General features: G+C 39.5%; 1 protein-coding gene across 2 annotated transcripts in view; it reads right to left on the bottom strand.

Annotated features, from left to right (window-relative positions):
* usp32 (ubiquitin specific peptidase 32) overlaps window positions 1–18,323 on the bottom strand; it is a 213,953-nt gene that overhangs the window by 25,936 nt on the left and 169,694 nt on the right. For both annotated transcript variants that reach the window (XM_070857168.1, XM_070857169.1), the window contains exons 17-23: window positions 18,115–18,269; window positions 17,950–18,031; window positions 14,362–14,436; window positions 12,230–12,368; window positions 4,571–4,676; window positions 3,895–4,068; window positions 2,810–2,984 (exon numbers count right to left, since the gene is read on the bottom strand). In XM_070857168.1, coding sequence (XP_070713269.1) covers window positions 2,810–2,984; window positions 3,895–4,068; window positions 4,571–4,676; window positions 12,230–12,368; window positions 14,362–14,436; window positions 17,950–18,031; window positions 18,115–18,269 — 906 coding nt within the window. The remainder of the gene's footprint in view (window positions 1–2,809; window positions 2,985–3,894; window positions 4,069–4,570; window positions 4,677–12,229; window positions 12,369–14,361; window positions 14,437–17,949; window positions 18,032–18,114; window positions 18,270–18,323) is intronic.

Genomic DNA, 18,323 nt, shown 5'->3' with positions numbered 1-18,323 from the left:
GGTGGGGGGAGAATAACGTTTGCTTTATGCTTTAGTAATAGGATGTAATGTAGTATAATTGAAATATAAACATCATAAGTTTGCTAAATGACTGACAAAGTCTTGCAAACATTTGAAAAACAGCCTGGTATGTAATGAAAGTACAGCAGTGCTCGATTGCTGGTTGGTACGACTTGGGCTGAAGTTAGTTTAGATGTTTAGAAGGAAAGAGTGACATTGAGAAACAAAACAAGAGGGAGAGATCGAAAAAAGCACAGGACAAAAAAAGTCAAGAGTGTGTGTCAGAAACGGTAACAACAAGAAACTGGTGAAAAATTAAACATTCTAAGAATGCGTTTTGGGGTCAGTTTATGTGCTTATTGGAATGGAACACTCTCATCACTCCATTTCAGCACAAACCACTCTTCAGATCAGGTACAAAACAGGAAGATGCAAAGTAAAGCTTTCTTCATTCTGTGCTAAAAATATGCCTCAACTCCCAACTTCAGAAGAACAACTCCTTTGCACACCACTGCATGTTTTTCCATTTCACACACCAGTCACCTTCATTACTGCTAAACTGTGCACAGTTTTGTACTGTGGGTTTCCAAATCCAATAGAAACTGGGTTGAAACTGCACTAACTCAATTTACATTGGATTTATATATAATCAGCAGAGAAAGGGCACTTTCATTCCATCAATCTTGGCTAGATGTGAACCTAGATTCCACTGTGAAAGGACAGTGTGTTGAACCACTGAGCTATCTAAATATCCTATCTCGCAGTCAATGCCTGCTCTTGTTGATAGGAGGCTCCCGAGATAGGGGAAGTGGTCCACGTTGTCCGGGGCCACACTGTGGATCTTGATGTCTCGGGGGGCAGTGCTGTGTGGAGAGGACAGGCTGGAGGACCTTTGTTTTACTAATGTTTAGCGTAAGGCTCATGCTTTTATACGCCTTGGTAAACACGGCGACTATGAGCTGGAGTTCAGCCTCTGTGCGTGCACAGACACAGGCATCGTCTGCGTACTGTAGCTCGACGACAGAGGTTGGAGTGGTCTTGGACCTGGCCTGGAGACGGCAAAGGTCAAACAGCTTCCCACTGGTTCTGTAGTTTAGTTCCACTCCAGCGGGGAGCTTATCAACTGTGAGGTGGAACATGGCAGCGAGGAAGACTGAAGAGGGTTAGGGCAATGACATAGCCCTGCTTGACCCTGGTCCGGATGTGAATTGGGTCTGTGATGGATCCGTTGGTAAGGATCACCGCTTGCATGTCATCGTGGAGCAGGCGGAGGATGGTGACGTATTTTTGGGGGCGTCCGAAACGGAGGAGGACGCTCCATAGATCCTCGCGGTTGACAGTGTCAAAGGCCTTTGTAAGGTCGAAGGTGGCCATGTATAAGGGCTGGCGCTGTCCCCTGCATTCTTCCTGCAGCTGTCGCGCTGCAAAAATCATGTCCGTTGTGCCCCGGAGGGGACGAAATCCGCACTGCGACTCCGGGAGGAGCTCCTCGGCCACGGGGAGAAGACGTTTGAGGAGGACTCTAGCGACGACTTTCCCAGTGGTTGATAGCAGGGAGATTCCTCTGTAGTTGCCGCAGTCAGACTTGTCCCTTTTTTTAAGGATGGTCACGATCACTGCATCTCTAAGATCTCCTGGCATGCTCTCCTCCCTCCAGATGAGGTCATGTATTCGCGCCAGTAGTGCCTCTGCGCCAGTGCAGCCTTCGGCCGCTTGAGGGAAAGTGTTTGAAGACCAGTCCCTCAACACTGTCACCAAGCTTATGGTCTACAGGGCAGTAGTAATACCCGCTCTCTTGTATGGCTCAGAGACGTGGACCATGTACAGTAGACACCTCAAGTCGCTGGAGAAATACCACCAGCGATGTCTCCGCAAGATCCTGCAAATCCCGTGAGGACAGACACACAAATATTAGCGTCCTTGTCCAGGCCAACATCCCCAGCATTGAAGCACTGACCACACTTGATCAGCTCCGCTGGGCAGGTCACATAGTTCGCATGCCAGACACGAGCATTCTATTCTGAACTCGTCCACGGCAAACGAGCCAAAGGCGGGCAAAGGAAACGTTACAAAGACACCCTCAAAGCCTCCCTGATAAAGTGCGACATCCCCACTGACACCTGGGAGTCCCTGGCCATAGACCGCCCTAAGTGGAGGAAGTGCATTCGGGAGGGCGCTGAGCTCCTCGAGTATCGTCGCCGAGAGCATGCAGAAATCAAGCGCAGGCAGCGGAAGGAGCGTGCGGCAAACCAGGCACCCTGTCCACCCTTTCCCTCAACGACTATCTGTCCCACTTGTGACAGAGGCTGTGTTTCTCGTATTGGACTGTACAGCCACCTAAGAACTCATGCTGTGGAAGCAAGTCTTCCTCGATTCCGAGAGACTGCCTATGATAAATATCCTAATAGTGTGATTTGTAAGGGGGAGAAGGCACACAGTACATAGGAAAGAGGGGAAATATCAAAATCAGAGATAAATAAATTCACTTCTGAGGACAATGGGAAGGAAGACAGAAGTCAGAATATCACAACTTCTACTCTGGCAGCTATTTCATTTGAAATTTGCAACGACTTTAAGTCAAAAAGTTGAACTATTTTCAGGACTGCTCATATTGGGGAATAAGCAAGAGTATACTCTTTGTAGCCTTGTAAATATCAACATTATGGATTTTCCCCCAAAGCTGCATTCATAAATAAAAGTACAGATTGTAAGAATTCAATAACAACATCATTTTATGGCTGAAAGGGATTTCTTTACCAACTTCAAATTTCTCTGAAATAAAAAAAAAAGAAAGTATATTCTGACAAACCTGTGATTTCTAAGTGCATGTAGCTATCCATTGGCAGAGGCAAAGATAAGAAGTTGAATGGATCAAATCGAACACTGATGTGACCACACGTTTTACATTTGACTTGTGATTTTAGCTGTCCGTGAAACAGGTCAACCACAATTGACTTATTTCTCCTCAAGTGATTTTCCCATGCCTAGAAGAGTAAGAAAATAAAGTGTGACCAATTAAGTAATTAGTACCTTTTATAGCTTTTTTTAAATGTATACCTTTCAAGTTGTATAACGTGCATCAAAATTAATTTCTATAAAATTTCCATTTATAAAGCAGAATTGAAGAAACAAATTCACTAATATTGCATTGTTTTAATCTTTCAGGTCTTGAACAGTAAGCGCTTACATCAATGTTTCATCCCTTAATGATATAACTGACTCAATTGTTGAAAAACTGGCATTGTTAAGTTATTGCAGTAACTGGTAGGATGTAAGCTATTAAAAAGCTGCCTGCTGAATATACAGGGTAGGAACCTAGATTTACAATAACAATACATGTTTCAGCCAATTAACTGTGCAGTATAGTCCTGTACTGTAGCAGGGCTCCAACAGGCCTCAGGACAACTGCTTCAGTCCCTCAACAAAACTGGCATTATGCATCAAACAACAAAATATTGTTAATGATTCCAATCTACGTCCAGGTCCATTTCTGTGATTTACATGGCGAAAAATAACTTCAGGCAGAATGTTCCCATTGTGAAAATGATAATGTTTCTAGTGACCATATTTTTTTTTAAAAATCAAAGAAAAATGGTGTTTCTATTGGCTATCTGGACCAATTGAATTAATGAAGGGAAGGGAAAAAAATGGGAAAAGATTGCTCATAATCAAACAGGATAAAAATAACGAAGTATTGAAATTATCAATTTAAGGATGGACAATATATTACAGAATTATCACTGCAGAACTGGCAATTTCCAGTTTAGTATTTTGAGCACATTTGAGTTTGAATACAAACCAATAATTACATAATGACTATGAACTCGCCATAATATTCAGAGTATATCCTTTTAATCACATATCTTTTCAGATGCAATGTTTTGAACGACTGACCTCTGCTGCAACCTCAAAATCTGGACGACCATCGCTGTCCTTCAATTCTACATATGGCTTGTCATGAACTCTGTTGAGGTCTTCATGAAGACCATCCAACAAGAATGCTAGAAGCTCCTGGGAATCCTGTTGCTGAAAGCCATTAAATCTAGGTGCGTATTTCGCTATTGTCCACTAAAATAAACAGAGCAAAAGAAAATCGGTATTGTGGCACTCAGTAAATATATAAAACAAATTGGTATTTAGCAGTTTATCGTCTGAGAAAAGTATTTTGCCTCACTGTTCTCTCTCCCTTCCACCCTCCAAAAATTGCCCTCTGCATTCCTGGTTTCCGTTTTAATAGTTATTTTGCTGGTTCGTAAGAACAATGCCGTATCTACTAACTAAGCAAAATCAATAGTTGATTTTTTACCACTGCCACACTGTCAGAACACGCCATCTATCAGATTTCAGTTTATTAGACTGTACCGAATTATTTAACAGCAATATTTAATGTAGCATGAAATAAATATGAACATATCAAGAATGATTTATTGCAAATTTTCTCATCAATTCCATAACAAAAAGCTACTTTTGCTTAGGAAACATTTTTCTAAATACAAATCCTAAACAGATTGAACTGCCAATAGAAAGGATTTTATTCTGTAAAATATTTTACATTAATGTGCTGGCTTACCCTGAGTTTAAGTGGTGCTATATTCTTCTGAGTTCCACTCCACAATTCTTGGATAAGATCCCCATAGCACTTGGCCATATGACCTTTCATTCCTAATGGGTTAGCCCTGCATTAAATCACAGACAGTCAAACCAACCCTGAAGCTATCTATTCATTATGCTATGAAAATGTTGGATTGCATTTAAATCAAAACATATCTAGCATATCTAAAAATCAGGAGTCACTGGTTTTTTGGTTGACAGAAGATTATTTCATTAATGTTGGATACACTTAAAAAGATAGCTGAAAAGCCTAATGTAATAAACCAAACAGGCATTTAACCGTGTTATAATTTAGTGTTAGGATACAGTTAGCACCCCATATTATTCTCCTTGAATACTTTGGCAACATTTAAAAAAACACGAAGGTAGTCTGCTGATTTTAGTGATCGAGTTCTGTTCCACGAATTTGGCAACATGAAACCAACATTAGAACTTCCTTATCCCCACCAGCCAAGTTTTGCTGGCTTTCTGCCAGACTATTAGATTAATCTGCTCTCGGCTACAAAGCAGTTCATCCCAAAGAAAGGAAAATAAACAGCAAGGGTTTCTAGGCCACACCGATGCAGCACAACAGTGGCAAAGATAAGAACTGTAATCCAAAAGGTCTTCCCCTTTCCAGCCAAAATGAGGCAGTGTGGGACTGAAGCACAGATGGAGACATAACAGATATATATATCGGGCCGTAAATTGCGGCCTCTCCGGGTGCATACGATGTGCGCACGACCCGAAGAGGCCTCGCAAGTGCCGGTTCTCGGCATGCAATGCACTTGCGCTGAGAACCAGCATTTGCAAACTGTTAAAATTTCTCCAGGAGAAAGACATTCGCACGCTATTTGCCCAACTCCTGCCCAGCGAATGTCCTTCAAACTCTTACACCTGGTAAAAGCAAGCATATAGCCTGCTTTTACCAGCATAAGAATTTTAAAAGATAGAAAAATTTAATTTTAGCACCAATTTTTATATTAAAAATCCTGTCCATTAAGGTAAGCTAATTTTTACACTATTAACACATATTGGGAGGAAAATTGCGGTCAGAGACTTTCTTCGTTTGAACACCTCCGACCTGAAACAAATCTGCAAAAGTACCCGGTTGTCTCGGAGGAATGTAGGATTCCGGTCGGAGGCCTAAATTCGCTGCACAGCGCACGGGGAGATGTCGTTTACATATGTACACGCTGGAGGCATGTGGGCCTGGACCACCAATGACTATGTAGTATTCTCACTGATAAAAATATGAGCTCTGTTTGTACGAGTTCCCATTGAAAAAACCTCCTAAAACACGAAAACACAGCATAATAGATAAAACACCTCACATACTTAAAATTAATTGAAATTAAATGTAATTAAATGTTTTAGAAAAAATATTTTTTTTGGATTGTTTTAATGTGCTTTAATAGGGTTAAAAATAAACTTACCTTAATGGAGAGTGTTTTTATACAGTTGGACCTCTCTGGTCCGGCAACCTTGGGACCTGACCCGTACCGGACCAGAGAATTTTCCGAACCACGGGAGGTTAACTGATGACAACGCTGCTGACAACGACCCAGACTCGTTCTGCGCATGTGCTCCGCAGAAGCCTACAGCGCAGTATTTAGTCGTCCAGACTCGCTCCATTTTTTTAAATCCTCAGGCCCAGCTTCAGCACCTCAGTCAGCCTCCTGCCCTCCCCTTCCCTTTCCTGGCCCGCTTACCTCAATGAACACCAACACCTCATAAAACCACATACATACTCACAAAAAAAAACTAGAGATTGGAGATAAAGTGGAGGATAAAGTCAAGGAGAGACACCGACCCATATCCACGATCCTACCTCCGGAGTCAGTCCCTGTGTAAGCCACGAGCAGAGCCTGATTGGTGGAAGCGGCAGTCTCCTCGCACCGAGACACACACACACACACACACAAACAACCACCCCCACCCCACCCCAAAACCGGGGGCGAGGGGGAAAGGTTGGCTCCGCCCGGCGCCGCAACTGTAGCCCTTCAGAGCATGCGTGCCCGCCACCAATCAGGCAAGGAGAAGCGGCCTCGGCAGCGAGGAGCGAGTCTCAAACCACAGCCCAAGCCAGTGTGTAAAACCTCCAGCTGGCCAGGGCAAGGTGGTCAAGATTTGTCATCCAAAATGCATCACACATACGTTTAACACGTGGAGTCACAATGTTTTTTTTTTTCCAATGGATGCCACTCACGCCAGGACTGATGCCGGATTAAAGAGTTCCGCACTGGAGAGGTACAACCTGTATAAAAATGAGTCCTTAAATTTAATTTTTATATGTTTTAAAAGTGTTACACTGGTAAAAGTAGGATATACGCCTACTTTTACCAGGCGTAAAAGTTTGACCGACAGTCGCTGGGCATGAGTTGGGCAAATAGCCCAATCTCTCCCACGCGGATGTCCTTCTTCCGGGGATGCATAGTATCCGTACGGCGAAATCTTGACAGATCGGAAAAGCCGGTTTTTGGAGCATGTGCATGTTGTGGTGAGAATCAGCTGAGGCCTCGCCGGGTGCGTGCGCACTTTGTACGAACCCAGCAAGGCCGCAATTTCTGGGCCATTTAAAACAAAAAAATTACAAAAATGTGTGTGTCTAAAACATTTAATTAAATTCAATTTCAATTAATTTTAAATGTGAGGTTTTTAAAAAAAATTGTGTTGTGCTTCCGTGCTTTTGGGGTATTCTCATTGATATTAATGGGAGTTTGTACAAACAGAACTCACCATTATCAATGAGAATACTCCATGTTCATTGGTAGCCCAGGCCCAAGTGATCCCAGGTTGCACTTACGTTCCTGGGTTCATACGCTGGACTGCGAATGGAGGCCTCGCACCACAAGTCTGCGTTCCTGCGGGACCACCAGGTACTTTCGTAAAGAAAATTCTGGTCAGAGGCGTCTGCCCGCGAAGCCCCCGACCGCAGTTTCTGGACCAATATTAACTAACTTGAATATCCACAGACAGTGAGCAGCATTTAACCTTTTGATAAGGTTCTACAATGACATTTTTAAAACAATTTAAACTGAACCATAAAAATAGAAATTATGGGCCCAAATTTGGCGCTCCGGTTTTTTCGGCGCATCTCCAAGTCCCCCGCCGACATTTTACATCAGAAGCAGCGCCCTCAAAAATCCGTGCGATCATGGCCGATTCTCGGGCCGTCTGTGGGGCAGAACAAAGAGGGGGGCGGAGCTAGGTCCTGGCACTGAAAACAGTGCCGGGATCTCTGCGCATGCGTGCTAGAGTATGTGCGCATGTGCAGTAGCTCCTTGCAGGCCGTTTCTGCAAATGTGCACTGCAGGTTGTGTGGGAGGGGCCATCCCTAGCCGTCCCTAGCCCTGGCTGAATGGGCTCCCTCATCGTTGGCCTGCTGCGTTCCCCAAGGTAGGAGTTCTAGTTTTTATTTATTTACTGATTGATTTTTCTGTTTTAGGTACAGGGTTCCTTCTATGTTTTTATTTTTTATTTATTGATTGCTTATTACTTTGGTCTTGGTGCTTTAGGTGTAAAGTTCCTTCTATTTTATTTGTTAATTAATTGCTTATTACTTTTTGTGCTTTGTTTGATGTTTGGTGGTGCTTTAAATGTAGTTACTTGCGCCGATTCCTTAACTGTAAGTAAGGTCTTTCTGTGCGGACAAAAGTGGACACATATGCTGCCCTAAGTTAGTTTAGTACAACTTTTTTCTGGCCAAATTGGCATAAATGGTGCAAGTGGCTGGGAACGCCCCCTTTTGAAAAAAAAACTGACATAACAAAAAACCTAACTAACTCACTGACACTGGCGCAAATTAAATGGCCATATTTGCAACTAAAAAGATACACCAGAAAAATCAAGTCACACCAAAAAAAATGGTGCAACTCATGGGGAAATTTGGGCCCTATATCTGGGTCATTATATTTCTCCTTGAGATTTACAGTTAGATGTTCGGACAATCACAATCATTACTTGGAAAGATTTAAAACAAGAACATTATACCCAATATAATCATCTTGCCACATTTCCATCATTTTAATTTTTGTGTAATGTGCTATGTAGGTATAATCCCAGTTGAGTTATGTGTCGTGAGTGACAAAATAGCATGGATTTTAATAGCGCATATTAAAAAACTCATTCATGCTGCTAAATATGCTTATTAGCAGGCAACATATCGGTGTCAATGACAGCTTGACGAGATATTCTGCAGCAAATTACAATAAACACAATTAACTTGGGAATAATTTTCATGGTTTAAGTTTAACGACTGTCGTGTCTCAACACTTTATCTAATTTAGAAGGAAAATTAGCTAGATCTTGTGTCAGCCCAGATATCTTTGTTCAGATAACTTAATAAATACAATTTACTTAACTACTTGAGACAAGGTTACAAATCTAGATAAGCCTCAAAGAAGCCCAACTTGGTCAATTATTAATTTACAGCACTTATGGTGAGGCTTTTATACACTGTGGAGTATAAATGACAGATTATAATTTGGTTTATAATGATTGTTAATGTTCAAGTTTACAGGTGCAAGAAAATACACTCCTGAGGTTGCAAAACATATAATTACCTTGCAAGGTATCCTTCAATGTCTGAATGAAACATTCTCCACCTACTGCAGATTTCTAACCAAAGGTCACAAGGATGTAGTCCCTTAAGCCACATTAGGAGTTGTATTAAGGGACTTTTAACCAAAGGAGACAGTACAAATGCCAGGTATATTGTTGTATGGTTCAGCTTTACAATAAACTCTGAACGCCTAATAAGAAAGGGACCAAAGGACTTGCCTGAGGGGATCTTGGTACGTGGGAGCATGTTTCTATTCGAACAACGTTCTGCCGTGTTCATTCCAGCATCCTTTAGATACCATAAAAGACTAACCTAATATTGAGAAGGTGAACCTGCTCAATGCATGGTGAACAGATGTGCCAAGCTCCAGTTTAACTGTACCTGTTAAATCCAAACAGTAAGTGTTGCCGAAAGCATAAGAGGTACGGCAATTTAGGTTACCTTTCTCAAATTAATCAAAGATGTAGTGTTAAGTCAAATAACATGATTTTACACCTTGCCTGAAGGGTTTTCTACCTTTCAGATGTAGGTGGGTATAAAGGACAAGAATAGGTAAGTAAGCTGGTTAGTTAATTTTACTTTGGAAATAGCAGCTCCAGGAGTACATGTTCCGTAAGACACAGAAGTTTGCCAGGTCTTAGAAATAGATTTAATTCTGTCTACATAATGGGGCAAGTGACATTTGACATCACGCAAGAGCTAGAATGTAGATTTCCTTACGTGTATGAAAACAGATTTTAAAAAGTAATAAGTTTGCTTTAAGTGAAGTCTGACACCATCTTAGAAAAATCCTTAGATTATCACTATAGACTGGCTTATCATTAGACTTCATCATGTATGCTTGATTGACAACACAGGAACAATGACATAGCTCTACTGACAATCTGAGTGGGGGTGGAATGCGCTGGGGTGAGGAAGAGAAATTATATAGCTGTCCAGAGAGACTTTGTATGACATGGCAAGGAAAAGTCACACAGCTGCCACTCTGATTGTTTGAACAATTGAGTCCTTGTGATTTTCAATGTTGGTAACCTGGTTTTGTTCTGCAGTATGTGGAGGATGCTGGAATTAAGAACATTTAAGTACATAAAATGAAACAATTTGAAAATAAATATTAAAAGCCAACAACAAAATGCTATAGTTCGCTTTTTATAACATGTTTAAGATGTGTGCTAATGAGTTAGATAATAATATCTTTATGCAATTACTGCTAAGAAACCAAAGTTTAAAAATATAAATCATTTTTGAATGGAATTCTTTAGAATTTGCAGTAATCCACTGAATCATCACTTTGTAATAAATGTAATGATTAATATTTCTATTTCAAAGATAGTAAAAGAAAATCTACTGTGAAGTATTTTATGCCATACACTTTTTTTTTTAAATGTTGTTCACTTTTGCCTCCAACAGATAAAATATTGATGACACGGTTCAAGTTTAACCAAATGCAAAAACAAATGTATGTGCACAAATAATGGCACAGTAACCGTTGATATACATCAGCTGCACAAGAACATTTGCATGCAACTCACAGATTTTGAAGTACATAAACTGAGAAAAAAGGACAACTGCTAATAATTACTTCTTGATTCTCAGTGCAGAATGAAGTGATTCAATGAAAAATATACCCGACCATATTGCCAAATCATGACAGTTAAGCCAATCTGATTTATGCTAAATCATATGGAAAAAAAAATCACAAGTACCTGTATATTTTGCTGCATTTTCCACTGGAGGCCAAGTTTAAATAATAAATTATGCTCAAATGTTACTAACTCATACTATTCTTTTAAAAATGAAAATTTAAATGTGTAATTTACTTTTTTTTTTTAAAAAAGGGCATGTGTTAACCCCGTTTTGAAAATTATTCTCATTTTTAGGTCTTCCCGACACACCAGTCCAGTCAAAGAAAATAGCAGCTGTTTTTAACTTCTTCCAATGCTGTGCTATAATTGCACGCAAGAGCACTTTGATTGACTTAGTATTTCTCTTCATAAGACAGATACAGATGAGGATAGATCAAACAAGATAATATTTCACATTTCTTAAAAAAAAATAGTTTTTAGTTCAGTGCTTTAAAGGGTGCTCAGATTAGAGTAACATTTTGGACAACTTAAATGAGTGGGGAGGAGGGGAAATCATCAGAATTGTTAATGAAAATTCACAAACTGAAGAAAATGTAACCTTGAAATCATCAGTTCGAAAAACAGAAAATCCAACATTCTGTTGTCTTTCCCCCTCCCTCTTTTTTGCTCAATCCTACTAAGGGGCTGGCTTATGTCAGCTTTCCATATCTAAAATGTTAACCATCTTTTTACAGATGCTGAAAGGCCAGTTGTGGATTCTTAGCATATTCCTTTTTTATTTCAAAAACCCAGCATTTGCAGTTTTCCCAATTTTTACTTGCAATATTGGTCATACGGCAGTGGTGCAGTGGTTATATTACATGGACTAATAATCCAAACAATGCAAGATCAATACCCACCGTGGTAGTTTGTGAATCTGAATTCAGTTTAAAAAGAAATCTGGAAATAAAAGCGATCAGTAAAAATGATCGTGAATCTGTAAAACTGTTGTAAAAACCCAACTTGTTCACTAATACCCTTTAGGGAAAGAAACCTGCCATTATCAATTTTGGCCTACATAGGAGTCTAGTCCCACGCCAAAACGGTGGACTCTTAACGGCTTTCAAAGTGGCAATTAGGGATGGGCAGTAAATGGTAGCCTTGCCAGCAACATCCACACCCTAAGAAAGTACAAAAAAAATGTTGTGGCATTTCTAGCTTTGGGTATGAATTCAATAGAATCAAAATTACTTCCTACATACCAGAACAGTTTCAGTTTCTAATGAAACAAACTATAGATAAACCAAATCTAGTGTGATTCCAACTCTCTCACAATTATAGAATATTTAATAGCACCAGTTTAGCAAATTGCACTTGGTAAAGAAACAGCTTCTATTTTTTTGTACTAATCAGAACTGAATTCCAAAAACTATTTTGAGACTGAAATGAACAAATGTAAAAGGTAACTAGCATTTCAATTTGCACAAATAGATTGAATTAAAACCCTTACCTGTTGAGTTCATAAAGATGTCTCCCTGAGATGAAGTACCGGGTGAGTGGCTGTGTGTTACTCACACACTGAATACTAGAATTCATAAAACATGTGTTTCCCAGGTTACTTAACCCTGTAGCACCCTTTTCAGTTGGAACTAGAACAAAAACAGTATTGTAGCCAATTACAATGTGATTTATAAAGCGGAAGGAAACAACAAGAAAGCAAAGAATAAACGTGAGGAAATAGTCAAAATTGGATAGTGCGCATGCAATATATCTGCCAAATGGATGTATAGATATTTGATCAATATAATTTGCAAGTACAAGCAGGTGGAGATGGTCGAATCCCCACACCCGAAGAAGATTTGAGATTAAACAGAATATACTGATGGTTTCTAATACGATATTGGACTACTGAGACGTAACTGCATTCTGTTGACAATTCTTCAAGGACTGTATTGACCCCTCTCATAAAACATTTGGGTAGAAATGACGATGACCCGGGTCTGTACGAAGTTCCTACGGACCCGGGAAGGCATCGGAAAAGCCGGTTTTCAAAGGCAATGCGCGCAAGTGCTGAAAACTGGCTTTTCCGAACTGTCAAGCTGGAGCTTGATGGATCATCCGCAGATCGGGAACGAGGACAAGACTGCGAGATTTACGCATATCTTGCCCAGCAAATGTCTTCAAAAATCTTGCGCCTGAAAAAGCAGGCACATAGCCTATTTTTAGAGGCGCAAGTGTTTAAAAACACACAAACACAATAAAATAAAACACATTGTATTGTTAAAAACCCTGACCACTAAGGCAAGTTCATTTTTAACCCGAATTACAAAACTTAAAAAAAAAATCGGAAATATATTGTTTTTTTCTGGCATTTATTAACTTTAATTTCAATTATTTTTAATTATGTGAGGTCTGTTTATGTTTTATTAATGTGTGTTGGTTTTTTTCCCCATTAATAGCACTGAGAACTCGTAGATACACGAGTCTCAGTGCTATTAATGGGAACCTGTGAGCTACCTACCTGATTGGCACACGTGACTGCATCTTCTGCGTGGAAACCCTCTGGACGGGAGCGCGCTTCGCAGTGCGGGAAGAGAAGGCGTCCCCACCAGAATCCAGGGGGCCTCCTCGACCACCAGGTACTGTCGTAAAAAATCTCCGGTCGGAAGGCAATTGTCCGCAGGAAGCCTCCAACCGGAATTTTCGGGCCAATATATCAAAATGGGGGGGTGGGGGGTATAATTTGCAAATTTGCATGGGATGGGGAAATCCTAATCGTAATTCTTTTGTGAAAAGGAGCATAAGCAATATCACAAAATGTAGCATTGTAACAAAAAGAAAACAGCTCATCTTGTGGGTGTGCCATCTACTAGCATTCTGCACACCTGAACAAGATTCTCAAAAGCTCTTTCAAGGAACCTGAATCATTCTAGGTTTTATATTGAGCAAAAGATCTTTGTGAACTAATTTCACCCGAGATGTATGAGAATTATGGATCTTTCACACTTGTGAAAGAATCACTGTATTCAAATCATCTCCAGTTCTTTTCGTGAATGAGATGTTTTGAGTATATGCATCACAGACAATGAACTTGTGTCATACATATTTCATATTCCAACTACAACAGCCCATTTTCGCATCTATATGAACCCATCCTCACTAAACTACATCTTTCTACATATTAGAATAAATATTAGTGATGGAAAAAATGGAATTGTGGGGCCAACAGCAATCAGAGCGAACTTATCTTTATATGTGTGCATCCATATTTAGATGATTTGTATTTAACTGAATGTAATATACAATTGCAATGAGAAATTAGAATTTTCCCCATGGGAGTAAATGAGAAAAGATCCGATATTTAAAATGAGGCAGCTTAAAACAGTTTTTAAAGTTTATTCATATTGTTCACATATCTAAAATATTTAACGTGAAAAATCCTTGGTTTCATCCTTGGATTTCAATTATTATAATTTGCCTAAAATAAATTATCCAAGCAATAGATTTGTTTGCTAATGTTTCAGTAATTCAAATAAATATATTGAATCATGAAAATCTACTTCAATTTGCTCAATGACCCCACAACGTGGAATAAATCATATCACCTATACTTAAGAGCTAAAATTCTATATTTGTACCTACCCTTGTGTCTGTCCATTTTGCTACTGTTTGCAATGAATGACATCTCCTCCGGCCAACTCATATCTTTGTTGCGAACTATTATAAGAAATGCAGGATATCAGGCTGACAGTACTGTAACAATGCTCGTACTTAAGTAACTGGAAAGTCCGTTTTGACAAAATATTTCGAATTTATGTTTTGCAATTCATTTTTATTTTTTAATCCTGCTGTCTCTCCATGCACATAACATTGCTAACGAGAGGATAGGCTCAATTCTTGTTCCTTGGCTTTTGTTGGTTTACTGGGGAGGGGGAAGTCTAGTATAACTGATCCTCTAATTCTTTCACTCCTCCATGTGGGGATGTACCTAGCCATCACTTGATGCCTCTCCACAGTAACACAGCAGAGATCAGGAATTCACTGCTCCTGGATACACAGACTTGAACTGACATCTAACAATCTGTGGCTCAGTGCACTGAAATTCAAACATGCTACAGGCAGATTTTTTCAAATCTTGTGGGAGGGTCTGGATATAAAATGTACTATCCTTGTCCAAGGGTTTTAATTTTGTACGCTAAATAAAGACATTTAGTAATGGTGATTTGGGAATAAAACTGAACAAAATATTTTTCTTTTTAAATGAATTCTGTGCACTTTGCAAACCTTGCAAATTACTGCTCGTGAGCCTTTATTAGATTCTGAACTCTGCCACACTATACCTGATGCAAGTGCACCAAAATAAAAGCATTAGTAGTTTTAATTATGCTAACTATCCACCAATAATATACAGATGCGACCATGTATCGAGCAAGTTAGAAATAAATAATGTACACTACTCCATATGGAATATTTTGTCACTCTGCTGACAAAAGTCTCTCCTTCATTGCCGATTCAAATATCCTGGAATTCCCTACTAGCATTGAGGGAACACTGCCAGCACAGGACTGGTGTGATTCAAGGAAAAAAAACACCACTACCTTCTTGGGGAACTAGGGATGGGCAATAAAATGCTGCCTTTTCAGTGTCACCCATATCACGATAACCAAAAAATGTTCTTAGTATTTGGGTTATTACATTTTTGGGGGAAATGCACCACTAAATTAAACACTAATGGGGAAAAAAGTAATTTGTTACAACCCACAATTGAAAATTTCTGACTGTGGTAGGGATGTTCTCAAATGACCAATTAAATGGATGGTCAGCTAATTCAATATACACCATTTGCAACTGCAGAAAGGGAATAATGTTGAATCTGATTATAGTCTGTAAAATGGGTGTATTCATACTTGTGGAGGCCAAAATATGTCAGTATGTAACATAAAATTTATTGGTTAAGGCTGGGAGCAAATTCTCAGGCTTTTAGTCAAAAATATTCGATTTGGTTAAGTGCAAAATGTCAGCACTAAATTACAATCAAATATTTAATTAGCAAGCATAGCATGCTTAGGAGGAGCTCAGGACTTTGGACCTTTGGTTCCCAAAGCTTTCCACCACTGGGGATTTTCCTCGAATCACATTTGTTTCTGTTGTAGACTAACTTAGACCAGTTTTGGTTACCTTACTTAAGGAAGGATATACTAGCTTTGGAGGGGGTACAGAGACGATTCACTCGGCTGATTCCGGAGATGAGAGGGTTACCTTATGATGATAGATTGAGTAGACTGGGTCTTTACTCGTTGGAGTTCAGAAGGATGAGGGGTGATCTTATAGAAACATTTAAAATAATGAAAGGGATAGACAAGATAGAGGCAGAGAGGTTGTTTCCACTGGTCGGGGAGACTAGAACTAGGGGGCACAGCCTCAAAATACAGGGGAGCCAATTTAAAACCGAGTTGAGAAGGAATTTCTTCTCCGAGGGTTGGAATCTGTGGCATTCTCTGCCCAAGGAAGCAGTTGAGGCTAGTTCATTGAATGTATTCAAATCACAGATAGATTTTTAACCAATAAGGGAATTAAGGGTTATGGAGAGCGTGCGGGTAAGTGGAGCTGAGTCCACGGCCAGATCAGCCATGATCTTGTTGAATGGCGGAGCAGGCTCGAGGGGTTAGATGGCCTACTCCTGTTCCTAATTCTTATGTTATGTTCTATGTATGATTGATTGCTATGATTAGTCAACAACTCCATTATTGCTGTATCATACAATTACCAGGATGGTAGAAAAGCAAATTAAATGAACCTTGTTTTTTTTTGGTCTAGTAGTTCCTGGTTAGATGAGGTTTTGAGACTTGGATCCTCATGATTTGAATCTTACTATGAACTGCAGTTATTCTGACAGCTTCAATAGCACAGTAAATGGAATAATCACGAAAGGTATGATTGTGACTTGAGAAAATGCATGCCCAGTGAAGAAAACATGGGCTAATTAGAACATTGTGAACTGCATAGAGGGTGACAGAAAGGCTGGAGTATACTGCAAGGCAGCAATACAAAGGAATCAGATGATGCATTTTAAAGCCTATTCCAGCCAATGTGTTACCCAATTATACGTACTTCTTCTATCTTTGGAATTTAAAAAAACAAATCAGCGATGCTTATAGAGCAGACAACAGCAGACCACACTCATGAGATTGAATGATGCAATTTGATCTGAAACATTGCTGTGCCACACGATTTGTTCAGCAGTGATATAAGGTTTGATTTCATTGCATTTCAGAGAGGAATAGTATGCCTTATGTATATTATTTAACTAATAATGCATTTGAAAATCTAAGGAAAACTCCAGAGAAAACAATTCTTGTGCAAAGAATCCTGCCCCAGTACCTCCAAGTTTATTGGACAAGAAATGAAAAGCAGAAAAAATACAACTTGCTGAGGGAAGTTTGGGGGGGTGGGGCGGGGGGGTGGGGCGGGGGTGCGATGACAGTGCATCACTGCTATAAAAAGCTGATCTGTACTTGGCTCACCACTCAAAGTTGCAGAAGGGCTAGACAGTGTAATTTTCAAGGCCAAAATACTCCATCAATGAGTATAGCTTGAATGTAATGGCTGCAACCACTCTGACAGACTACTTAAGGACTTAAAATGCCACATGAAAGTTAAGGTTCAATTTTGCTTCTGACCAAACATGCTGAAAAATATTGACATACGGGACTCAAGAAAACAGGGTTCTATTGATCATTCTTTGTCATGCTCCTTTAATAAGAGCAGTTAAATATAAATACCAAAACATTTATAGCTTATAATTTTAGCCGAGCTTCTTAGCAAGCTTTTTATTCATAATTGCTGAGCAAACTATAGATCCTCAAACTCAAACATGCAGAATGTGATCTAAATGTTTCATTTAAGGTATCAGGGAATAAGATTTGCAGTAACTTTGGTAGTCCCAGGCAACCAAAATATTAATGACCACTATACTGCAAATGTCAATAACCTAATAATATTATGTAGAAATGGTAAACTGGAAGAAACATTTTCTATCTCCAAGGGCAAAAACATGTTTTAAAATTATTTTACCATGTAGTAAGCGAAGTAAACTTGAAGAACTGAATGGCTCCCATAGCTTAGATCATAATTCACAAATGAAAAATGTATTTGGACCCTGGATTACCAAATGTATCAGTTAATTTCAATGATTTTCTTTGTGCTGTTCTTGAAAAACATCGGTTTTACCTTCAATCACCAAGTGCTGCTCATCTGGAATTTTTAAAACTTCTAACGTGTGATCCTCATCATCCAGTAGTGCAAGGTAGTTCTACAAAACAAAAATATGTTATATTGTATGATCATTCCAACACAATGCAATTCAAGGACCGAATATTACAAGTATTCCTTTACCTCACTGTTGTACAGCCACAGTCGCATGTCTTCCTCCTTTATTCGAAGCCGCTGAGATAAGTATTCGTGTATATCTTTTATTGTTTGCATACGGCTGAAGCAGCCTGTGTAAGCTAGCACTCGTTTCATTGGAGAGGATGGTGAAGGGACATTTCCTAAATTCACAACAAGTATTTTATGAAAACATACAAGCCACGATATGAAATAAT

The sequence above is a fragment of the Pristiophorus japonicus genome, chromosome 16 (assembly GCF_044704955.1).
Source record: "Pristiophorus japonicus isolate sPriJap1 chromosome 16, sPriJap1.hap1, whole genome shotgun sequence".
NCBI classification, from domain to species: domain Eukaryota; kingdom Metazoa; phylum Chordata; class Chondrichthyes; family Pristiophoridae; genus Pristiophorus; species Pristiophorus japonicus.
Note: the sequence above shows the minus strand (reverse complement) of the source record. Positions and strands in the feature narration are given on the sequence as shown.